This window comes from Rhinolophus sinicus, linkage group LG07, assembly GCF_036562045.2.
Source record: "Rhinolophus sinicus isolate RSC01 linkage group LG07, ASM3656204v1, whole genome shotgun sequence".
In the NCBI taxonomy this organism is placed as follows: domain Eukaryota; kingdom Metazoa; phylum Chordata; class Mammalia; order Chiroptera; family Rhinolophidae; genus Rhinolophus; species Rhinolophus sinicus.
This window is the reverse complement of record NC_133757.1, coordinates 39869834-39891497: the sequence shown is the minus strand read 5'-3', so window position 1 is coordinate 39891497 and position 21664 is coordinate 39869834. Positions and strand designations below refer to the sequence as shown.

The 21664-nt window shown below is 39.4% G+C and overlaps 1 protein-coding gene across 1 annotated transcript in view; it reads left to right on the top strand.

Annotated features, from left to right (window-relative positions):
* Window positions 1–21664, top strand: part of CCDC6 (coiled-coil domain containing 6) — a 108996-nt gene that overhangs the window by 59485 nt on the left and 27847 nt on the right. Inside the window, exon 3 of the mRNA XM_019731822.2 lies at window positions 8821–8949. Coding sequence (XP_019587381.2) covers window positions 8821–8949 — 129 coding nt within the window. The remainder of the gene's footprint in view (window positions 1–8820; window positions 8950–21664) is intronic.

Below are 21664 nucleotides of genomic sequence, written 5' to 3'. Positions count from 1 at the left end.
GCTTCTGTCTTCATGTATATATATGTATATATACCAGAGGGGATGCCAAAAAAATTTATACACATTTTGAGATGTTAACACTCTGGTTAACGTTGCTCAAGCAGTAGTTCGCTGTAATCAGAAGTGTCTGGATGCTGATGGTAACCACTTTGGGGCACCTCTTTAATTGCAGAAGTCAAACATGACTTGTAGTCATCTTTTGTTATTGGTATATATTGAGTATTACAATTTTAATACAGTTTTTTCCTTTCTTAAAATGTGTATACATGTTTTTGGTACCCTCTGCATATACACATGCATACACACACACACACACACACACACACACACACACACAGAGTTGGACACTTTAGTTTGTAAACTCATTCTAGAAAAAGTGCCACATACGTCATTGCTGAATATCACTACAGTCACCTTCGAAGTATTCCCCTTGGGAAGCTATGTGCTGACACCAGCACCTAGTCCACCCTTCAAAGCAATTTTGGAACGTTTTTTATGGAATGGCCATCAGAGCTGTCGTCGTATTACCCTTGATGTCCAGAATGTCATCAAAATGTCCTCCTTTCAGTACTTCCTTTATCTTTGGGTAAAGAAAGAAGTCACTGGGGGCCAGATCAGGTGAGTAGGGAGGCTGTTCCAATAATAGTTATTTGTTTACTGGCTAAAAACTCCCTCATAGACAGTGCCGTGTAGGCTGGTTCATTGTCATGATGCAAGAGCCATGAATTGTTGGTGAAAAGTTCAGGTCGTGTAACTTTTTCATGCAGCCTTTTCAGCACTTCCAAATAGTAAACTTGGTTAACTGTTTGCCCAGTTGGTACAAATTCATAATGAATAATCCCTCCAGTATCAAAAAATGTTAGCATCATTGGTGCAATAAGTTCACGAACTAATTGTCTGACCTCATACATATATATATATATATGCTTCCCAACTATTTTAAGGCTAACATAATGCTCAGACTTAACAAGTACAGTTCAAGAAAGGGAAATTATAGTGAAATATTAATCATGAGCAAAAATTTTAAATACAAGGAAAATGAATCCAACAATATATTAAAAGGATAATGCGTCATGACCATTAAAAGGATAATGCACTTACACAAGGAATTCAAGGTTAGTTTGACAATGGAAAATTTGTAAGTATAATTTGCCACATTCGTGGAATAAAAAAATGAAATCATGATCATAATGGATGAAAAGAACTTGATAAAATGTAACAATTTAAAAGATCATAGTGAACCAAGAATAGAACTTAAATGTATTAAAATAGTGTCTACAAAAAGACTACCAAATATTGTGTTTAATTATGATAAGTTAATGACTTTCCTTATAAAATCAAGAACAAGACAAGGATGTCTGCTATATATACTTCTGTTCATCATTGTTGTAGATTCCTAGCCAGTACAGAAAAGCACAAAAAAAAGAAAAGATACAAGGATTGAAAAAGGGGGATTAAATTTGCCGCTTATTTATGGTTGGGTAATTGGGAAAATGTTAAAGAACTTACAGGTAAATAAAATTAAGAGTTTTATCCATAAAAATGTATGATGTATTTCTGTATATCAGCAATAACCAGTTAAATGTGAAAACTTGAAAGATAACATCAAAAACCACGAGAATGTAGTAAGTGCTACAGAAAAAAATGGAATACTATAAATGGGGGCTGTTGAAATTTTAAATGAGTTACTCATTGAGGTAGTATCAGAGCAAAATCTTGGAGAAGAGGAAGCTAGTTGTGGATTTCTGAGGGAAAAGCATTGGAGTCAGAGAGAACAAGAACTTACTAAGGCCTAGAGGTAGGATTGTGCCTGCCATCTAGGAGGAGCAGCAGAGAGGCCAGTGTAGTTGGAGTAGAGTCTCTGGGAGGGCTGCGGGGTGTAAGAGATGAGATTGGGAGGGGAGGGTTTAGGGTCTGGGGGTTTGAAGTCAGCATGCAGATCATGTGGAGCTTTTCCAGCCACGCTCAGGACTTCGGCTTTCACTCTGAGAAGGGAACCACTGGGAGGGCAGGGGGAGGGGGGATGTTGAGCAAAGTAGTGAATTGATCTTGCTTTGATTGCTATGTTGAGAAGAGATTATGGAGTAGGGGCCAACGTGGAAGCAAGGATATTCTATAATCCACATCGAGAGGTGGTGTGGATTGTTTCAGGATGGTAGTAGTGAAGATGGTAACCCTCGTTTCCAGGTGCATTTTAAAGGACTATCCTATGGGATTTGAGGGTGGATTAGAAGTGGGTGTGAGCAAGACAGAATCAAGGAAGACTTAGAGGTTTTGGTTTCAATGACTAGAAGGCTAGAGTTACATCATTGATGATGGGAAAGAGAGCAAGTGAAGTAGACTTGGAGTGAGAAGGTCAGAAGTTCAGGCAAGATGTCTAGACATCCAAATGGAGATAACAAATAACAAGCTGGACAGAGAGTCTCAACAGAGGAGCCTGGGTTAGAGATAGAAATTTGGCAGTGTTGTCATTAATTAATGCTTAGAGAATAGAACCAAAGACAGATCATAGGAAGTCATGCAAAGAGAATGCAAGGACAAACCAGAGTGTGAGAAGATATTTGTAACATACATAACTGACACAAAACTACAAATCAGTAAGAAAAACAGACAACCCAGAAGAAAAAAAGGCAAGAGGCTTTAAACAGACTCTTCACACAAGCAGATAGCCAAATGGTCAGTAAACAAGTGAAAAAGTACACAACCCCATTAATAATCAGGAAAGATGGGATAAAGCACAACAAGATAATACTGCAGAATTCTCATGCACCACTGTCAGAATGGAAATGGTTACAACCGTTTTGAAACCAATTTAGCAGTACCTAGTGAAGATACTCATCGTGTATACCCAGCAGTTCCACTCCTGGATATATTTCATAATGACCCAAACACCCATCATCCATAGAATGGATAAATTGTGATATACTCATCCGATTGGATACTACAAGGCAATAAAAATACAAATCACAGACTTAATAGCATGGGTGACTGAAAACACAAGTCCAGTTAGCAGAAGTTAGACAAAAAGAATGCAAAATCAAAACTAATGTTTAGAAATAAATCCATAGGCAGGAAAATTTATTTTAAGAAAAAGATGCAAGGAAGCACATACCTTAAGAATCAGGAGAGTGATTACCTCTAACAGATACGGGGCTATGATCAGGAAGGGACACACGGGGCTTTGGAGAAGCTGACAGTGTTATATTTCTTGATACGGGCGATGGTCACCTGAGAGTACTATATATGAGTATTTACACTAATGGGATCCTTATACTTCCGTACTTGTTTTGCTCATTCTGAGGCGTAATCCAGGGGGAAGCAGTGTACAGGAAGTGAGGATATTACCATTTACTCAGTCAGTATTTGCATAGATAAGTCTTTTCTAGATGCTCTTGAGTAAGTCCTGGTCACTGTTCTTTGTAGTGCGTGCACTCCTGTAAAGGTGATTGAGAATGGACCCCGGTGTGTGAGGGTCTCAGCGCACATCAGGGCAGGGGCGAAAGCTTTGACGCTGGAGACCTAGGTTTTAACCCTGGATCTACCTCTTACCAGCTGTGTGACTGGGCAAGTTACTTTACCTCTCTAAGCTGTGATTTCATCCTTTGTAAAATGTGGACGATAATATCTACCAAAAAGAATGGTGATTAAGTATAATGATGTACATAAAGGTCTTGGTACGTAATAACTAGTGCCTTGACGCGTTCACTGCTTTTCCAAGTAACTAATAGAAAGGCTGTGAAAAACACCGTAACCTTGACATTAACATGCAGACCAAGCCCCATGTGCTTGTCACAGCATACAGGAGGAGGGGCATCCCCTATGCTGAGGGCATGTGCGAAGGCGAGCCCTCCCCCAGTTTCAGTAAGTTGGAGGGATTCAGGGACTCGAGGCAGAGGGCACAGTGTGGCCAGGGGGATGGATGGTGGCAGGAAGTGAGCTGCAGCTTGTGTTAGAGTGGGTCAGTATGAGTAGCAGAGCTTGCAGTCTGTGAGCCCCTGGACCAGTGTGGTCTCCAGAAGTGTTTGGCCAGCGTGGTGGGTTCCATTTCCAAAACTTACAGGCTTTCCCTGTAACCGGGGTTGCTGCCACTCCCTGTGCTTAGACCCATCCATTCTTTATTTGCTAGATGCCTGGACCCTGAAGACATTTGTGTTGACCAGCCTTAGACTGTCACTTGGACTGAGTGTGCAAATGGCACGCTGAAAACGTGGGAAGCTTGCATAGGGACTGGGAGGCAGAGGGACGTGAACGATATGCTAACGGGCTTGGACTTAGTCTGCGAGGCATCGGCAGTCATTGAAGGGTTTTGAGCAGGGTGTTGAAGCAGTAGGGTTTGTCTGCTAGGATGACCTACACTAGACCTGGGGAGATCGGTTAGGAGGGGGCTTTGACAGTGGCCCAGTGAAGAGGAATGACAGACCTGCACTAGACTGCGGGCTCTGAGCACAGAAAGAAGAGGGTGTGTTTGACAGCTGTTAAGCACGCTGACTTCACGCCATTTGGTAACTGATGAGCTGTGAGGTGTTGGCTGAGAATAATGGTACCCGTAAGAAGAGGAGAGGAGGTGGGAAGAAGTGTGGGCCCACAAGGCATTTAGTGGTGACTTAGTGCGTTTGAGGCGGGAGGCTGCCTTTGCTCAGGCTGCTCAGTGGAAAAACTGAAAAGTTGGGTTTTGAGAGATCGTTTTGAACTTTTTTCCAAAGCTCATTTTAATACTATTATAATTGTTGTCAATCCGGTGACTTAATGTAGTTATGTCCTGTATGGCCTTTATTTGGTCCAATGCAGACAGCTGTAGTCCTTGGAAGGTGTCAGTAAACCAGGGGTGTAGATTGCAGGACTGTGGTTAACACACAGAGAAATATCAGTGTTGACTAGTGAAAAGAGGGGTGGGAGTATCTCAAGTTTGGAAAGCTGGGTCCTGAGGCTGGTGGCCGGAAGGCTTGCCTCACTTGGCATGGGCTGCGTTGCCAACAGCCTAGACTCACACCCGTCACCCAGGCTGGGATCTGGCACGCCCACTGCACGCTGGCCTGGCTCAACAGCCAACCTACATGTGTGCCTGTGGGGATTCTCTCAGGTGAACGGTTTTCATTGCTTCTACCTGTTAGAATGTTGCCCAAAATAAAAATCACGTAGTGAAGAGTTCTTGAGTCTCTTATATAAAAGAGGAGTGGGTCACTGAAAGGGCTCCAGAAGCCTTAGTAAATTGTAAGGAAGACAATGATTGTTGATAATTGAATGATGCTTAGGTATAGCCTGTTTTAGCTCAAATTCATGTTGTCCTCGTATTTTTTTTTTTAATGGGTTTTGGGGCTCCACATGTAATTGGTGGATCCAATAAGAAAATGCTCAAGTTTTAGTCCTCAGAGTTCTACAGGTTTATAGTTGTATTTTTGCTTATGGCTTTTTCAGTTATGTTAATACATATTCCTGCTGAATCCTAAGAAACAAAGCTTTATTTATGTAATCCTAATTCCAATGGACATGTATAGTACTGCCGTGGATCTTTATATAATGTGATTTCAGTTCCACAGGGTTTTCTTTTTTGTTAATGTTAACAATACATTGCACAAATAAGAGTTTTAAGACTATTCTATAATCTTTGAGATTCACTTTATAAAAAGTATAGTTACAGAGAATTCTGATTTTGAAAACTTTAAGCATTTTGCTTCAGACATATTTAAGGCAAACACATGAGTTTTATTTCAAACACAGTAATGGAATTTGCCGGACAACTTACTTCTTAGTTTGAATTAGAAAAAAAAAAATAGTTCCAGTTCAGGATGTCTGACCTTGGAAGATGTAAAATTGCTCATAAAGCATTAAGACCTTTGATTAGAAGTTTAAAATTATGCATTGAGTTTTATGCCCGTATTGAAGATGCTACTCAGAGATGAGATGAAAGTGAAGTTTATTTCTGATAGTCAGTCGTGGGCCAGCCTAAACCAGGTTTCCTTCTAGGGTTTTTGGTGATGGGGTCATGAGCTACTGCGTAAAATACGTGGATTCAGGGTATTGGTTTAAGCCCTGTTGGACCAAATGGCTTGGATTTACAGGGTATTTATTTAGAACACAAATAACTTCTGAATTTTTCTCAGGCAAACTGTTATGAGGCAAACTCTGTGGTTATTAGTTCCTCAAGACCCCTTGCCCTGCTCGGCCCCGTTCTTGTTTATCTTAATTTGTCTCATGATTTTTTTTGATGAGGGGTGGGGGGATGTTGTTTCTGTTTTTCTCTCTGTTTCTCTTTTTATTGCTGGATTCTTTGTTCCCAGGAAGAAGTGTATTGTCTGTTTCTAAGTGTTCTACTCAGAAACTTTATGTCCTGCTTCTAAATTCATTTCACCTGAGAGATGGCATATTCAGCTGTCTTTTGGGGATGATGAAAATGGTTAATCTTTGGAAAACAGAGTTAGATCTCAGGATGACTTGCTATTTTCCAAATGAGTTAGAGACCTTACTTGAGTTTTGGTAACAACAGCTTTACTGTCAAATTTTCTTTAGGGTATAGCTCTTGAAAGGATAAAAACCTCTTCAAATTGAGAGCTTTGATAGATTTTCTTGATAGATATTGACAGTATTAGAGCATTTGTCTCAATATGACTATTTTCCTGTAAGCCAATAAGGACCTGCCCTTTTCTCAGATTAACATTCTCTGACAAATGCTGCTTGGTGGGGAAGAGATTTTTCAGTGTTAGATTGCATCCTTTAATTTACTTCAATACAGAAAAATAATGCTAAAAATAATAAATAAAGAGGAAAGGGGGGAGTTCTTTCACATAAAAATGACAGCAATTAAAAACATTGGAGGAAAATAGAGCTACTATTTAAAAAACTTTATGCAAGTGGTTTAAAGGTTGTAAGACTGGAGTTCATTTTTCTAAAACCAATAGATACCATTTAAGTTTAGTGTTGATCAACTATTTTAGGGCAGGGGTGAACCATAGAGTTCACCTACCATTAGCATAGTATCCAAAGATGGAAGACACATAGCAAATGTTTATAGACTAAAACTTTAGGTGAATATGTACGTGTTTTGCTATTTTTTCCTCGTAAGTCGTATTTTTCCCATTTGGGTCTTTTGTGTTTGTAATGCCAGGAATTCTTCTTTTTCTCTGTCCATTCTTTTTAGTTCTTTTAATTACTGCTTGATCTTGAGTTTTAAAGAGCTTGTTAAAAATAGACTTGTCACGGTAAGCACCTCCTCACATCTGCTTTTTTCTGCGTCCCTGCAAGGTTGACCAGCTTTTTTTTGGAGTTGCACATCAAAAACAGTTGGAGAAAAAACAGCATCTGTTTAGTCAACATTTCCAGTGTTAGAAGACAATGTCAGATTTTAAACTTTTTTTGTTTGTTTTTTTTAAATCAGATATGTGCTTTCAGAGCAGTAAATGTGTCAGATGTGGAGAGGGTTAGGTAGTGATTTTGAGTTTGGTCAGGCCCTGATGAGTTCTCTGTTGCCCATCATACCATATGCAGAGTTTGCAAAAAGACATAGATAGCATCCCCTGGGTGAGCCTCCAAGGGTCATTATTTTCTGTTTAATCATTTGACTTTCTAAACGCCAAGGGTGCACTGGACATTAGTGGTGTAGGCTGGAGTCCATCCCTCTTAGGTTTGCTCAGGATCCAGTGGGAGAACACAGGTTTGGGGTTCAGAGCAGGTTGTGGGTCTCAAGCTCTGCTGCTTTCCAGCTGAATTGCCTAGATCTAGTAACCAATTTTGTTAGAATAAAATGTTAGATCATGCCTCCCTAACACATGTGAAGAGCCTGTTAAATAGCATCTGCCTGAAGCAATGGTTTTGAAGGTAAAACTAGGCAGCGCTGTCAATTTAAACCAAATAAAACAGGGTGTGCTTCATTGTTTTAATAACTTTTATGCAATCTCTCCTTGGTTCTGGAAGTATTAGCCCCCGTCTGTATTGTTTCTTCTAGTCCCTGCTCTGGATCAGCAAAAAAAACCCCAATGGAGATGTTGCAGACAATGCATAATTATTAATGAAAACCCTGCTTGTTGTGGGTCTACTGGATTTCTTTTATTCCCTTTTGGTTTTAAAGGTTGGAGTAAAATTTTTTTTTTTTTTTTTTAATATTCTCTTGCAGTGGCACCATAATCTTTTAATTGCATAAATAAGAGGATTCCCCCTTGGTTTTTAGAAAAGATACAGAAAGTGTGATGTACCATCTCCTTATAGGAAGATGACGAATTGTACTGTTTTTTGCTGAAGCATGCTTGCTAGTACATTGGGAAATAGCATTCGGAATAATTTACTAAATATTTTTTGTCTTTGTAACATCTCTTCCCTCTCTACACACATTATATAAATCTGAGTAAACTGTAATTCATTTAATAAAAACTGACAGTACAATGTTTCTTTTTTATTAATTTTTATGCCTATGGTATAAAATTTAAAAAAGTACCAAAGGATGTTTTATGTAGAAAAGTAAGTTTCCTCCCTTCATTCCCTAGCCTCCCAATTCCTCTCTACAGACAACTATTTACATTTTTAAAAATGGAAATCTGTGTTTAATCATGGTTTAATACTCTTATGTATTTGCCCTATCATTTCTCGGCCTTTTGGCTAAGATCAAGTGCCTGTGTATTTGCACTATAATTTTTGGTTATAAGTTAGGGAACCACTTAGGAACAGGTTACTAAGTATACATTTGAATATATGAGCAGAAATGAGTAATCTAATTTTTGCGATGATGTCTCTTACTGTAATCAGCTTTTCGGAGCCATTGTTTCCGTGACTTTTGAGTGTCTTGATTTCCACGTCTGTGTTTTGTTTTGTTTGTTTTTTTCCATTTTCCAGTTGCAGCATGAGAAAGCTGAATTAGAACAGCATCTCGAGCAGGAGCAGGAATTCCAGGTCAACAAACTGATGAAGAAAATTAAAAAACTGGAGAATGATACCATTTCTAAACAGCTTACATTAGAGCAGGTAAGAATCTGTAGCTCTCACTACACATTGTTTTCCCTCATAACAACTGTTCTTTCAAGCTTTAAGATGCCCTGAGGAATATAAGTGAAAAATATTTTTCAGCTTTTCCTTCCCACAGTGGAGACTTCATTTCTGAAGTAAGCTTTGACAGGTCTGGTAGCACCTGCTCACTCTCTCACACACTTTCTCTTTTTTTAACCGCAATTAATAAACTTTCAGGAGATATGTTGTGTTGTACTGATTTATAGGCAGGAAATGTTAGGTTCCTTTTGCAAAGGGGGGAAGAATGTGTTTTTAACCGCAGGATAGTTTCTGTGAAAGTTCCTGAGACAGTGTTGCTATGGAACTAAAACTTCTCTTTCAAGGGTTCTTCAGAACGCACAATAGCATTTTTCTTTTTTGAATTATTAGCAACCTCATGTGAACCTATCTTCCCCCAACTAGATTTATTGATATAGGTATGGAGTTAGAGACTTGGTAGCACACCCAATTCAGCCTTGGGTGTGACCTTGAAATAACTTCTAAACTAGTTGTATGACTTTGAAATAACTTAATTAACTTCTTTGAGCCCAAGTTTTCCATTTTTAAACAGAGGACACACTAAAATCAGGAATGGTACATTTAAAAAGGTACAAAAGGTAGAAAGTAACAGTGCACAATCCATTTGTCTATTGCCCTTGGCAAACATTGGTATTCGGTCACAGTTCTTGCTGTGGGACTTCAGACTGGTCCTTATACTCCGACACCTGGACAGTGGGCAGCCACGATCAGTCCACTCAGGTTGGTGTGTCAGGCAAAAGTATCAGTTAATCCATCGCAAAGATTCCCCCGAATGCTTTTTCCCCACTCTAGTGTCCTGAAATTTTATTTTCCCTAAGATCAATTACAAGAGGCTGACCACAGTGTCGTGTATTTTTCTGTGTATCCGTGCTGACTGGTTCTTAAATCACCCTCAGAATTGTTACAGCATCGTCATTGTACCTGAGAATGAAATGGCGATGGGAATGTGAGATTTGAGAAGAAGTTAGGGTTTGTTTTAAACTGATCTATTTGGCTTTTGTTTTTTGTGTTATTCTTATACCGACCTATATGTCGAAGGGAGGAATGTTAATTGGGTTTTCCAAAACTACGAATAATGCTCCTAAAAAATCTTCTCTATCCCTTCTAGCTAAAAGAAAACAAAATGTTCCATTCCCAAGGGTTGACTATTGTATACATATCCAGAGTCATCTGTTCTTACCATTTATCTTCAGAATTCAGATGCAATATTATCTAAAGACTCCTCTTTCCTTCGCAGTTTAAAAGCATTTTGTGTCCAAGTTCACCTGTTTTTTTAATTCCTAGGATAGTCATTAGCCAGTTCTGTCAAGGTAAAGCTTTGGAACATTTTTGTTTAAGTCCTTGGCACATTAAGTACTTGTTACTGGTGCTTGTTAATCAAGAATTAACCAAATGAAATTCTCACAGTCGTTGGTATTGTGAGAAATCCCATTGGTCTTGGCCTTGACAGTGATAGTCAGTGATTTAAACAGCTTCACTCTTGTATTTGTTCACAGGCCCCTAAGGAGAGATTGGTACTCACGCTGTGACCCCCAGGGTTTAGCTGTGGCCACAGGTGGAGGTAGTGATCTAGTGCCAGAGAGAGAAGGGTAGTCTGATCTGCATTCCCTGAGAGGGTGGCTTGCTGCACCCTCCAAGAATCTTTGGGGTCTGTAGTAACTGAACCTCTTTAAAATGAGGTCCAAGGCATACATTCTCTCCAAGTTAAGGACTAAGTGCATTTTCAGGTTTATTTCAAACCTCAAGAGTAAAGAAGTGGATTTCCACAATGGAGTACGTGTTGTGCTTAGCCCTAGACTAGAAATAAACTTCAGATCTGGGATATCAAGTCCATATTTTAATTAAGACGGAGAAATTGAACGTCATCATAAAACTTTCCCCCTTTGTTTTGGATATACCCAGGATGATTAAATGTTGGGGACTTTACTCTGTATTTTGTTTAGCTATGAATAATTTTAATCAGCCTTTAGGGGAAATGTTGTTTTTTTCCTCTAGTAGAAATACATTTCTTCTGTGTTTCCATGGATGTGATCTCTTGTGGTCATCTCTTGGGATTATCATCTGTCTTATGTACTCTATGTCATAGTCTATACTATATAATGTATCCTATACTGTAAATTATTATCAGAAGAGCAGAGGCATGTGCTACGCTGTGCTTTATAATGATTTCTATGTAGCACATGCCTTTGCTGTTCTAGCTGACAAATTAAAATTACCAGCTGTTTGAAAGCAGTTATCCGTTGTGTCTTGTGCCCTGCCTCTGCATTGTTGGAAGAGTTTAAATGTGGATTTGGATGGGTGACTGGAGACTGGTCATTTGTATTTTGGAAGCTAGTACAGTGTAGTGTTCAGGGCCTGGGCACTGTACTTGAAAGGAACCAGATGTGGACCTGTTTCCTCTGCTTAATATCTTAGTTCACTTTTTAAAAATTGATGACAGCTTTATTGAGATATGCTTCACAGAGCATACAAATCACCCATTTAAAATGTACAAAGATTTTTAGTATATTCAGAGTTGTGTAACCAACCACAATCAATTTTAGAACATTTTCATCACCTCAAAAAGAAACCCTGTACCCTTTAGCTGTCACTCAGTCCCCTCTCCCCCTTAAGCAAGAAACAGTCTACTTTCTGTCTATATATTTGCCCATTCTGGATACTTAATATAAATGGAATCGTGGTCTTTTGTGATGGACTTCTTTCACTTAGTATATTTTTATCCATGTCGTAGCATGTGTCAGTACTTAGTTCCTTTTCCTGGCCAAATGATGTTTCACTGTGTGGCCATAACACATTTTTGTTTATCCGTTCATCATTTGATAGACATTTGGGGTGTTTCAGCCATATAGTTATTACGAATAATTCTGCTATGAATATTGACATACAATTTTTTGTGTGTTCATCTGTTTTCATTTTTCTTGGGTATATACCTAGAAGTGGAATTGCTGGGTTACGTGATAACTCTGTGTTTACCTTCTACAGGGATTGCTAGACTGTTTTCCAAAATGGTTGCACCATATTGATTCTAGCCATCCTGGTAAATGTGAAGTCAGTTTTGTTTTTTTCCTGATGGCTAATGATGTCGAGCATCTTTTCAGGTGCTTGTTGGCTGTTTATTTATATATCTTCTTTGGAAAAATATCTATTCACGGTCTTTTTATTATTGAATTGTCAGAGTTCCTTATACATTCTAGGTACAAGTCCCTTATCAGATATATCATTGGGAAATGTTTTCTCCTATTCTGTGTATTCACTTTCTTGATGAAGTCCTTTGAAGCACAGAAGTTTTTAATTCTGGTGAAATCCTATTTATCTGTTTTTTTCTATTGTTGCTTGTGCTTTTGGTGTCATTAGAATCCATGGCCAAATCTAAGATCATGTATCCCTATGTTTTCTTCTAAGAGGTCTATACTTTTAGGTCTTTGATCTATTTTGAGTTAACGTTCATATGTGGTATGAGATAGGGATCCAAATTCATTATTTTGCATGTGGGACTCCAGTTGTCCCAGTCTGTTCATTTTTGAGCCTCAGTTTCCTTATCTGTAAAATGGCTATGATAGTGAGCTTGTGATAGATATGGTCACTGGGAGAAAGTGTAAGGTGATTCTTATAATGCCTGCTACACAAGCACTCACATGAGGTAGGTGCTGCTACTAATTTTAAAATAATCCATGTTGTGAACCAAATGGGTTGAGCCTACAGAAGGGATATTGGAAGGACTTCTGTCAGGGTATTGTGTTGACCATAACGTGTTTCTTTTGAAGGTATAGCTTGGGTTGTAATGGTGTTTAAGTGGGGACCCTGCTAATTACCTGTAAAGCAGAACTTAACTGGGTTTGAGGCTCAGTCTTGGACTTTTTTTTTCTTTTCTCTCCAAAGCCAGCCCCAGTGAATTCACGTGTCCTCATTGTAAGTTTCTCTCTCCAAAAGTCAGGACTTCAGCATGGGCACTTTAATTGGTCAAATAGCATTTATTCTTCTAGTAGATCTAGAATCTGGGATCCTTTCCTTCTTCAAATAAGGAATGTTAAAAGCTTGATCATCGAGGTCTCTGGGCTATAAATGGTTCTGCTCTCTCGATGTTTTGCAATATATGAACTTGTAGCATTTTGAGAGCCAGAAAGCCATGCTGTAGGAAACACTTCTTTTGTCCCCAGCCCCTGGTGGGGACAGGAGACAATGGAAAAATCATGATGAAATCCAGAGGTGGGGGTATCAGAGAGGTCCTTCCAGGATTTGGGACAACAGCCACTTGCTGTCCCATTTCCTCTCCCCCCAGAGGAGGGGGTGTGATGTAACTTAGTGCGACTTGCTGCTGGGTGATAGAGCAATTTGACCTGTAAGCGGCCTAACCTGCTCACACTGCTTTTTCAGAAATGGAAACCCAGAGAGAGAACAAGAGGCTTTCTTCAAGTTACCCAGCTAATAAGTTCGTAGTCATTTATTTGAGTGACCCTTTTGGCATTTCATTCAACATCCTGAATGCTTAACTCCGAAAGACAATTTATAAGCAGATGTACAAAAGCGTGTTCAGAATGATGTAAAATTACGAACTCTGCAGCACTAGTAGTACCGTGTTTCCCCGAAAATAAGACCGGGTCTTACATTAATTTTTGCTCCAAAAGACGCATTCGGGCTTATGTTCAGGGGATGTCATCCTGAAAAATCATGCTGGGGCTTATTTTCCGGTTAGGTCTTATTTTCGAGGAAACACGGTATTAGTCTGATGAACTGGATTAGTCCAGTCAACGTGACTTTAGTGCTGTTAGAGGATCTTGGTAACAAACAGTGGTGGCCACTGCCTGTAAACCCTGTTTGAAGACTTTTTGTTCAAATGTGTGTTCACTGTTAGTCGTCAGTCTTTTATTTGGTAGTCACATTTTCTTCGGTAACAACACTTAGAACTTGGAATATTCTCTGAGTGTCAAGAAATCTTCATCTGAATGATTCCTGCCAATTAGGCGTTTCCTTACTTCTCTGGAGAAGGATAACTAGCATTTAAAAGGCACACATTATTCATTAAGTGAAGTTCAGCTCAGCAGAGAGGAGGTCCTTTGGTGCTCCTGGTTCAGAATGTTATCTTGCAGGAAAGAAGACAACAGCAGCGATAAACAGGTAGAGTGGATACTCAACCATTATTAGGTAGTGCAGTAGGAAAATGCTGGAGTAAATTAGTAGAGAATTAGTCATGTGATTCAGCTCACGCCTATCTAATGAACGGGGTTGCCTGCCGTGTCTTTGAGATACCTGAGCATTTTCCAGTGTCGCTGGCCCAGTGGTTTTCTCAGTTCTTCCTGGAATTTGGGGTGTATTTTCTTATCCAATGTGTTCTTTCCTCCCAAAGCACAGATACCCATATCTAATGGTTGGATTTAGAATTGGAGTGGTTATTTTTCATTCATTAGCATCCATTTGTAACAGCAGTATTTCAGTCTGTGTAGTTTAGGGACACTCTTCCCTTCCAATCTCCTTTCCATTCGAATAAGCTGTGTGACCTCTGTTGTGAAACAGACATCATATCTAACGTGTAGGTTTGTTGGGAGGGTTAATCTCCCATCCTGCCTCTCCTCACATTCCATGCATACTGAAGTTCGTTCATCCCTCTGAGGCAGAATTATTCCAGCGTGGACTGCACAGCAAGAAATAAGTTTGCATGGTAACCCAGCGCATTGATGTTTTTGTAACTGTACTATGACTGGGACACCTTTCATCAAACAAGCTTACATGCTTTGCAGAGATTTTCTATTCAATCCTATTTCATTTTTAGCAAAGTGTAGGTCACAACTGACTCAACCTAATTTCACAATTCAGTAATGGGTCGTGACCTGCAGTTTGAAAAAGATGCTCTGAAGTGCCCAGTGCTTTCCTGCCAGTCTCTGTGGGTCTGTTTCCTCTGCCTGGACCTCTTTCTCCCTCCCCTTTCCCATCCTTGTTCATCTTACTGACTTCCCTTTTTCAGTCACTTAGGGGTTTGTGCTGTGAAGTATTTCTCCATACTGTTCAGTCCTCCGCTTATCACACTTGGTACACAAATACCAACTAGCAAACAATTAAACAAATTCTTTCTTCCATATAAATTCCCTGTAAGGTAAAGGAGGGAAGGCCCAATATTGACCTCGCCACCGTATCCCTGGTCACTTACATCTTGTAAGCTCTCCAAAAATTGTACCTGCTGCCATTGATAGTGAAAGATTCCACCTAATGCCTGTGGTAAATGGCATTGTATTATTAGAGATGGTAAATGACATATTGTACAAGTATTCAGGAAAATGCGCGTGCATATTATTTGAGCCTCACATGTCTCACTACCTTCCTTGTCCTGGATATCCGCCTGTTTAATTTACAAATATGTGTGCTCCTCTGTCTCCTGTGACCCTACCACTTTGGCTTTCTTTTTGTCCGTGCTGCAGCCAGTATACTTGTATGGCAAACATCCTACATTTATTCAACACACCTTTATTCTGTGCCTGCCGTCTGCACAACCTCTGCTAAGAAAGGCCCCTGGCCTCATGGAACCAGGTCCCAGGAGGCCAGTGGACCCATGGACAGTGATTCGGGGTGCTCTGTGCCGTGCTGTGATGGTGGGGACAGCATAACTACTCAGCACACCTCCCCTGCCACCATACCAACTGAGAAGGACCTGAAGCTCTGTGGCCCTTGGTTTAATCGTTTGTTAATTGGCACACCTGGGCTGGATAGCGCTAAATCCAGCTTGTTGCAGGGATGGGAGAGAAGATGCACAGTAAAAAGTGGATGTCCTGGTAGGTACTGCATGGAGTAGGGATGCTGAGAGCAGAGAAAAGAGCTCGTGAAGAAAGCGTGAAGTTGACTCCCTCCTCTTTGTTACCGGGCAAAGAAATGGCAGGGGTTTTGGGCGTCTGTGTATGGTGTGTGTGAGGGTGTAAGCTTGACTTGATAGTAAGTGTCTTGCAGAGGACAGCTACATAGTTGTACCATGGCTCATGCAGGCTTCAGTGCTAATGGGTGCCCAGTGGTTACCTTCAACCCCTAGACAACATCAGAGGCTTGAGAAGACTCCGGCTGCCAGGGGCATTACAGGGGTGACACCCATCTTATCCCAGTGCTTCTCACCATGTACAATTAGCAAGTCATAGAGGCTGGTATTTAGAATGATGAATATCAGTTCTTAGGACAAGACTTAATTTTTGTTCATTTTTAAAGTGAAACAAGGAGCAGACATATCTAACTAACAGTATATTTTAAGTTCTCTTAAGAAGAAAGGAAAGGTGTAGGTGTCTAGCTCCTACAGCAGTGGTTCCTAGTGAAGGATACAAGATACCTAGCCTTTCTGCCTTGTCTAGAAGGTAATTCATTCAAAGTATAAAGCAAACTGACATCACAATCAGTCCACATACAATTCTGATGCTACTTATTTTAGTAGCTGCAATGACTAACTCTAGTGAATTAGCACAGATAATCTGTGTGTCTTTGTGACTTAAGGTGACTGAATTGAGTGCCTAGTGGCTCATGTTTAGGTGTGTGCATCCTTGGTTGATTTTTCTTTTTTCTTTCTCTTTTTTTTTTTTCTGTGGAACAAAGTATTTCTTAAATTCATGGGTAGTGCAGCCATACTGGATGTTTTAGAATTCCATTCATGCTAACTGCTGCCTTTGCAGACTAGCAATGAGGGGTGGGAGGGGGGTCTTGTTATAGCTCTGGGTAGCACCTGGTTTCTGTGTGCTTTTTTTTTTTCACTGAACAACCATGTTCACTTTCATTAAGTAGATGAAATTTAGTGACCATTTTTCATACTTTGAAGTTTGATTTCAAATAGTAATCTTAAATTATGGATGTCTTGGCATATTATTTTATTAAACGTTTGCATTATAAAAGTAAGCCATTGCTCTTTCAAGAAAATTTAGAAAACATACAAGTACAAAAATGGAAAAAAAAAATTACCTAGACTACAAACTTCCCCCAAAACAACTGCTATTCATAGTTTTTCTTCGTCTTCCCCCTCCTTCTCCTCTTTCTCTTCCTCCTTTTTTTTTAAAACAGTAGTATATTATAATTCGCTGCCCTGCTTTTAATTTTTTTGTAAAACTTGATAACTTATGTCTCCACATTTAGATAAGCTGCATTGGGGCACAGTCAGACATAATCATAGTAAACTGTCAAGTCCGCTGATGGGAATTTGATTGTTGCAAATCCTTGCGAATGTTTGTGTCACTTGAGAAGCTTGGGTACAAACATTCTACCTACTGCTAATTTAGGGTAGGTGGAAAGAAGCCTTAGAGCATAGCTGAAAAATAAGGGGATTTGGTGCTTTGCAAGAAGGTAAACTAGGGACAATATGCAGTACTCAAAAGAAGCTTCTGCAGGCTCTCTTTTCAATGGATTTGTTTTGTGATCCAGGAGCTGTCAGGATGTCATGGAGCCAACTGAGAGGTCCAACTCCAGGCCTGTGAAAGTACACTCTGAGCTCTGTTGGGGACACAGATAAATCTCTCTGTAGGACGTGGCAAAAAAAAAAAAATCCCTAGAATTCCTTCCCTAGACCAATTAAGTACAAAAACTCACTGTGTTCCATTTTGTCAGAATTTATTTTGAAGCATCAGCTACCACTTGGCTGAGCGGATCAGTTTTTACAGACGATGTTACATGATGGCAGGGAAAATATTCAAAACGTGTTTCCTGTGGAAAGAGGAACCTTATCGTGATCCAGCTATGTGCATTCATTGCTGGTCATGCTCTGGGGGTGAAGATTTTGCCTGTTAAATTGAAAGGCTTTGGTGTGCTATAGTAAGTGCAATAAAATCCAGGGATACTATGCTGAGACTTTCTAGTTGTTTGTAAGTTTGAAGTATACAAAGTCTGTTTCTTTATGAAGAACAAGAATGTGGATGGCTTAGAAGAGACATTTTCCCTTAGCCAAACCATGACGAATGAATCAATGGCTGAGTAAATCCAGTAACACTGTGTAAGGAAGTGGGATGGATGTGGTAATGACGGGAAAGAAATGATCCATTTCATCAAAGAACTTCCATTTTGGATAAAGCACATCAAGAGAAGTTTCCCTGTTATTTTCTTAAGGAAGCTTATTGTAGATAATGAACAGATGGTCGCCGCTGAAATGATAGTGTATTTGCAACGTCCACTGCGATGTGACTTCTTCCCCAAGGACTTCTCCATTGCACTCCTGATGTGGCAAAAGAATGTACACCCGATGCTTTTAAACCTGCTTTCCACCAATGGTAATTATTTGGTAAAAGAATCCCTTAGAATTATAAACCCAGTATACATATTTATATACTATTGTGCTGATGTCCAAGTGATGAAAACGTAAGTCCAGAAACCATATAAATCTGGGTGATTATATGTGTCTCTCTTTCATAAAGGCTTTCATTTTTCAGTATCATTGAACAAAAGCAAAATGTATTGAGCTGGAAAACTATGAAAGAGTGTCGTTTTCACATATTAATATTAATGAGATATTAATGTCGTGAGGTAATATCCATTTCAAAATACAACTCTAATTTTTATAGGAAGACAATTTTTAAGAAGAAAGCAGTTGTAAGCTACGGTAAAAGAAGGTTAACTTTGGGCTATCTGGAAAATTCTCTGAGTCCTCCAGATAGCTAAGCCTTTACTATCATTTATCCTCTGACAGTTTATTGGCTCATTCTGTATTTTACATATGTAAATTAACATCCTAAATTAACGGATATACTATTAAATTATATTAGGAAATAGTCATTTTTTTAGGATTAGGTGTCTTTAAATTTTTTACTAAAATTAGTAAATGTTCTTTAAAAAATTGGCTGGGGTCAGGAAAAGGTACAAAGATAAAGGATCACTAAAAGTAATAAAAGTATTACTTTTATTTTTTTATTAAAAGTAATAAAGTATTACTTTTCACCCAAGGGACAGCCCTATTTATCTCTTATTTATATAGTTCTTTATGATTTTTTGCAGTTTTTTCTCAGTATATTTCTGAGGGACATAGATAAATTTCAACTGTAATTTTTGATCTACGCTTGAAAGTGACCGTCCTCCTCTGTTTCTTTTGCTCTTCACTAACAAACTTACCTTGGCTCTTTCTGTGCTCAGCATTGCACAAGCTATAGTGATGACCTAGAACTTGTTTTTAATTCTGAAAACAGCCTCAGCTTGATTAATCGAATAGGTACCTTGGGGGCTCTGTGGTCTATGAACACCTGTCTTAACTCGTCTGTAACACAAATTGGCTGCTCAATTTCTTTAAAAAAAAAAAAAAATTTCCAGAAGGCAAGGGTCAGATGTCTTCCAGCCTAGGAGGAGAATTGCCAGGGCTCAGCAAAATTCCACTGATTGCCTGAACAGATGCCAACAGAGGTAGTGTTTTAAGTTTTACTTTATTTGTCTCTTTTGCTTTAATTTGTGAAGGCTTTGCCATGGAGCAAGGACCATTGTGCATTGTTCTCGGCTCTTTTCATGTCAATTGATATATTTTAATAGCTCCCTCATGAATCCTATTAGTCACTTCTTTCCTATGTACAGCAGGTCCGCGATTAGCGTCATTTCTTTACAGTGTTGATGAACTGCTGTAGGAACTTAACCTTTGTTTATGTCAATTAGCCTATGGTAAAATTGTTTTGGTTATACATTGTTTCATTTAAAGTCACAGAACCTATCAGTAATGTAAAGTGAGGACTTACTGTATATGTAAAACCTTGATTAACTCAGACATATTGGAGAAGTAGGATGAAATAAGGTAGGAGCTTTTATTGTCACTGTTCTACTAGAAACAGACTGTCTTAGACCATTTGGGCTGCTATAACAAATAAGACTGGCTTATGAACAACAGAAATTTATTTCCCACAGTTCCAGAGGCTGGGAGTCTGACATCGGGTGCCAGCTTGATGGAGTTCTGGTGAGGGCTCTTTTCAGGGTTCTAGGCTACCTACTTCTTATGTCCTCACATGGCACATGGCAGCAAGCAGCAAGGTCTCTCCTGCCTCTAAGTAGGGACACTAATCCCATCATCATGGGCCCCACCCTCATGACATCCACTAAACCTAATTACCTTCCAAAGGCCCCACCTCCAAATACCATCATCACTTCACATTGTGCATGTAGGCTTCCGCATATGAATAGCGGTGGTAGGGCACAAACATTCATGCCATTGCAAAAACTGTGTTCATTTCTCTGACTTTGATTTAGCCATTTTCTGAATGTTGTGCTTTTTATTTTCCTAGATGATTCTGATATACCCAGAGTCACTGCTTTGTATAGCTATGGTATTACATAATAAATTGATAGGAAATTGGGCTGAACTGCTACTAGCCTTTAGATACTACCTGACCTGGAGGGCTTTGGGGATTGTTGTATTAATCCCCATCACTCACTTGTTTTCTTTGGATTTGCCTCTTTTTTAAATAAATAAATAAATAAATAGGCCAACTAAGAGTTTGGTTAATGTAGGCCCTAGAGAGTACTCTGCTGTTTCTTGAACATCAGGTATGCCCCTTATCATTCTAAGTGCTTTTTTCTATATGTTGTAACAAACTTTGTGTTTATGTTATGTTTATATCGTAGCCCTTGTTTCATGGGCTTTTCGCGCTTTTTTTTATCTTGGATTAGTTGTAATGGGCCGCCTTCCAAAATTTGTTTTGGTTTTAAAATTTTATTTATTTTTTTAATATTTAAATCTTAAGTGTGTTTTTCCAGGACCCATCAGCTCCAAGTCAACAACAAGTAGTTGTTTCAATCTAGTTGTGTAGGGCACAGCTCACAGTGGCCCATGTGGGGATTGAACCGGCAACCTTGTTAAGAGCACCGCGCTCTACCCAACTGACCTAACCAGCCGCCCCTCTTTTTTATTGTTCAGTTACAGTTGACATACAATATTCTGTTAGTATCGGGTGTATAACATAGTGATTAGACATTTATATAATTTACGCAGTGATTACACTATGCCTAGTACACCCATCTGACACCACACATGGTTATTATAATATTATTGACTCTATGCCGTATGCTATTGTTTACATCCCCATGACTGGTTTTATAGGTGACCATTTGTACATCTTAATCCCTTCCCCTTTTTATCCATCCCACCACCCCTACATTTGTTTTTTAAGTTGAATATTTGCAGTTCAAAATATATATTCCCGTAGAAGTGATGGTATTATGGTAGACTAACACTTTTCAAAATAGATGGAGAAGATCCACTAAAACCTTTCAGAAGTCTATGGTGGAGTACAGTGGTTAGGCTCAGGTTCTCAGGCTTTTTTCCAAGCATTCCTTTACCCCACCTCCACCTCCATCCCAGTCTCCTAGTTCTGTTTAAATGGAAAAAGGTTACCCCGAGACGGAAATCGTCGTATTGGGAGCCATCTCTTGGCTGGCCCCTACCTGTTCTGCTTTTTTGCTGGTGGTATCTACCCACTGAGGATACGCAGCTAGGACAGGCTGTGAATTCAAGTGAGCCAGCTGTATTTGTATATACTAAGCTTATCCATCAAAGAAACTATATATTTCTGGAGCATACTAAGGACTCTTGGTCTGACGTTAATTAACCTGTAATGAGAAGGAGAGGTACTGAAGAGAAGAATTTGGCAGTCCATTGAACTGACTTAATTACAAAGCAGCCTTTCAAATGAATATATTCTACACATCAGCTATACCCATTGGTGCTGGGTACTCGCAGAAT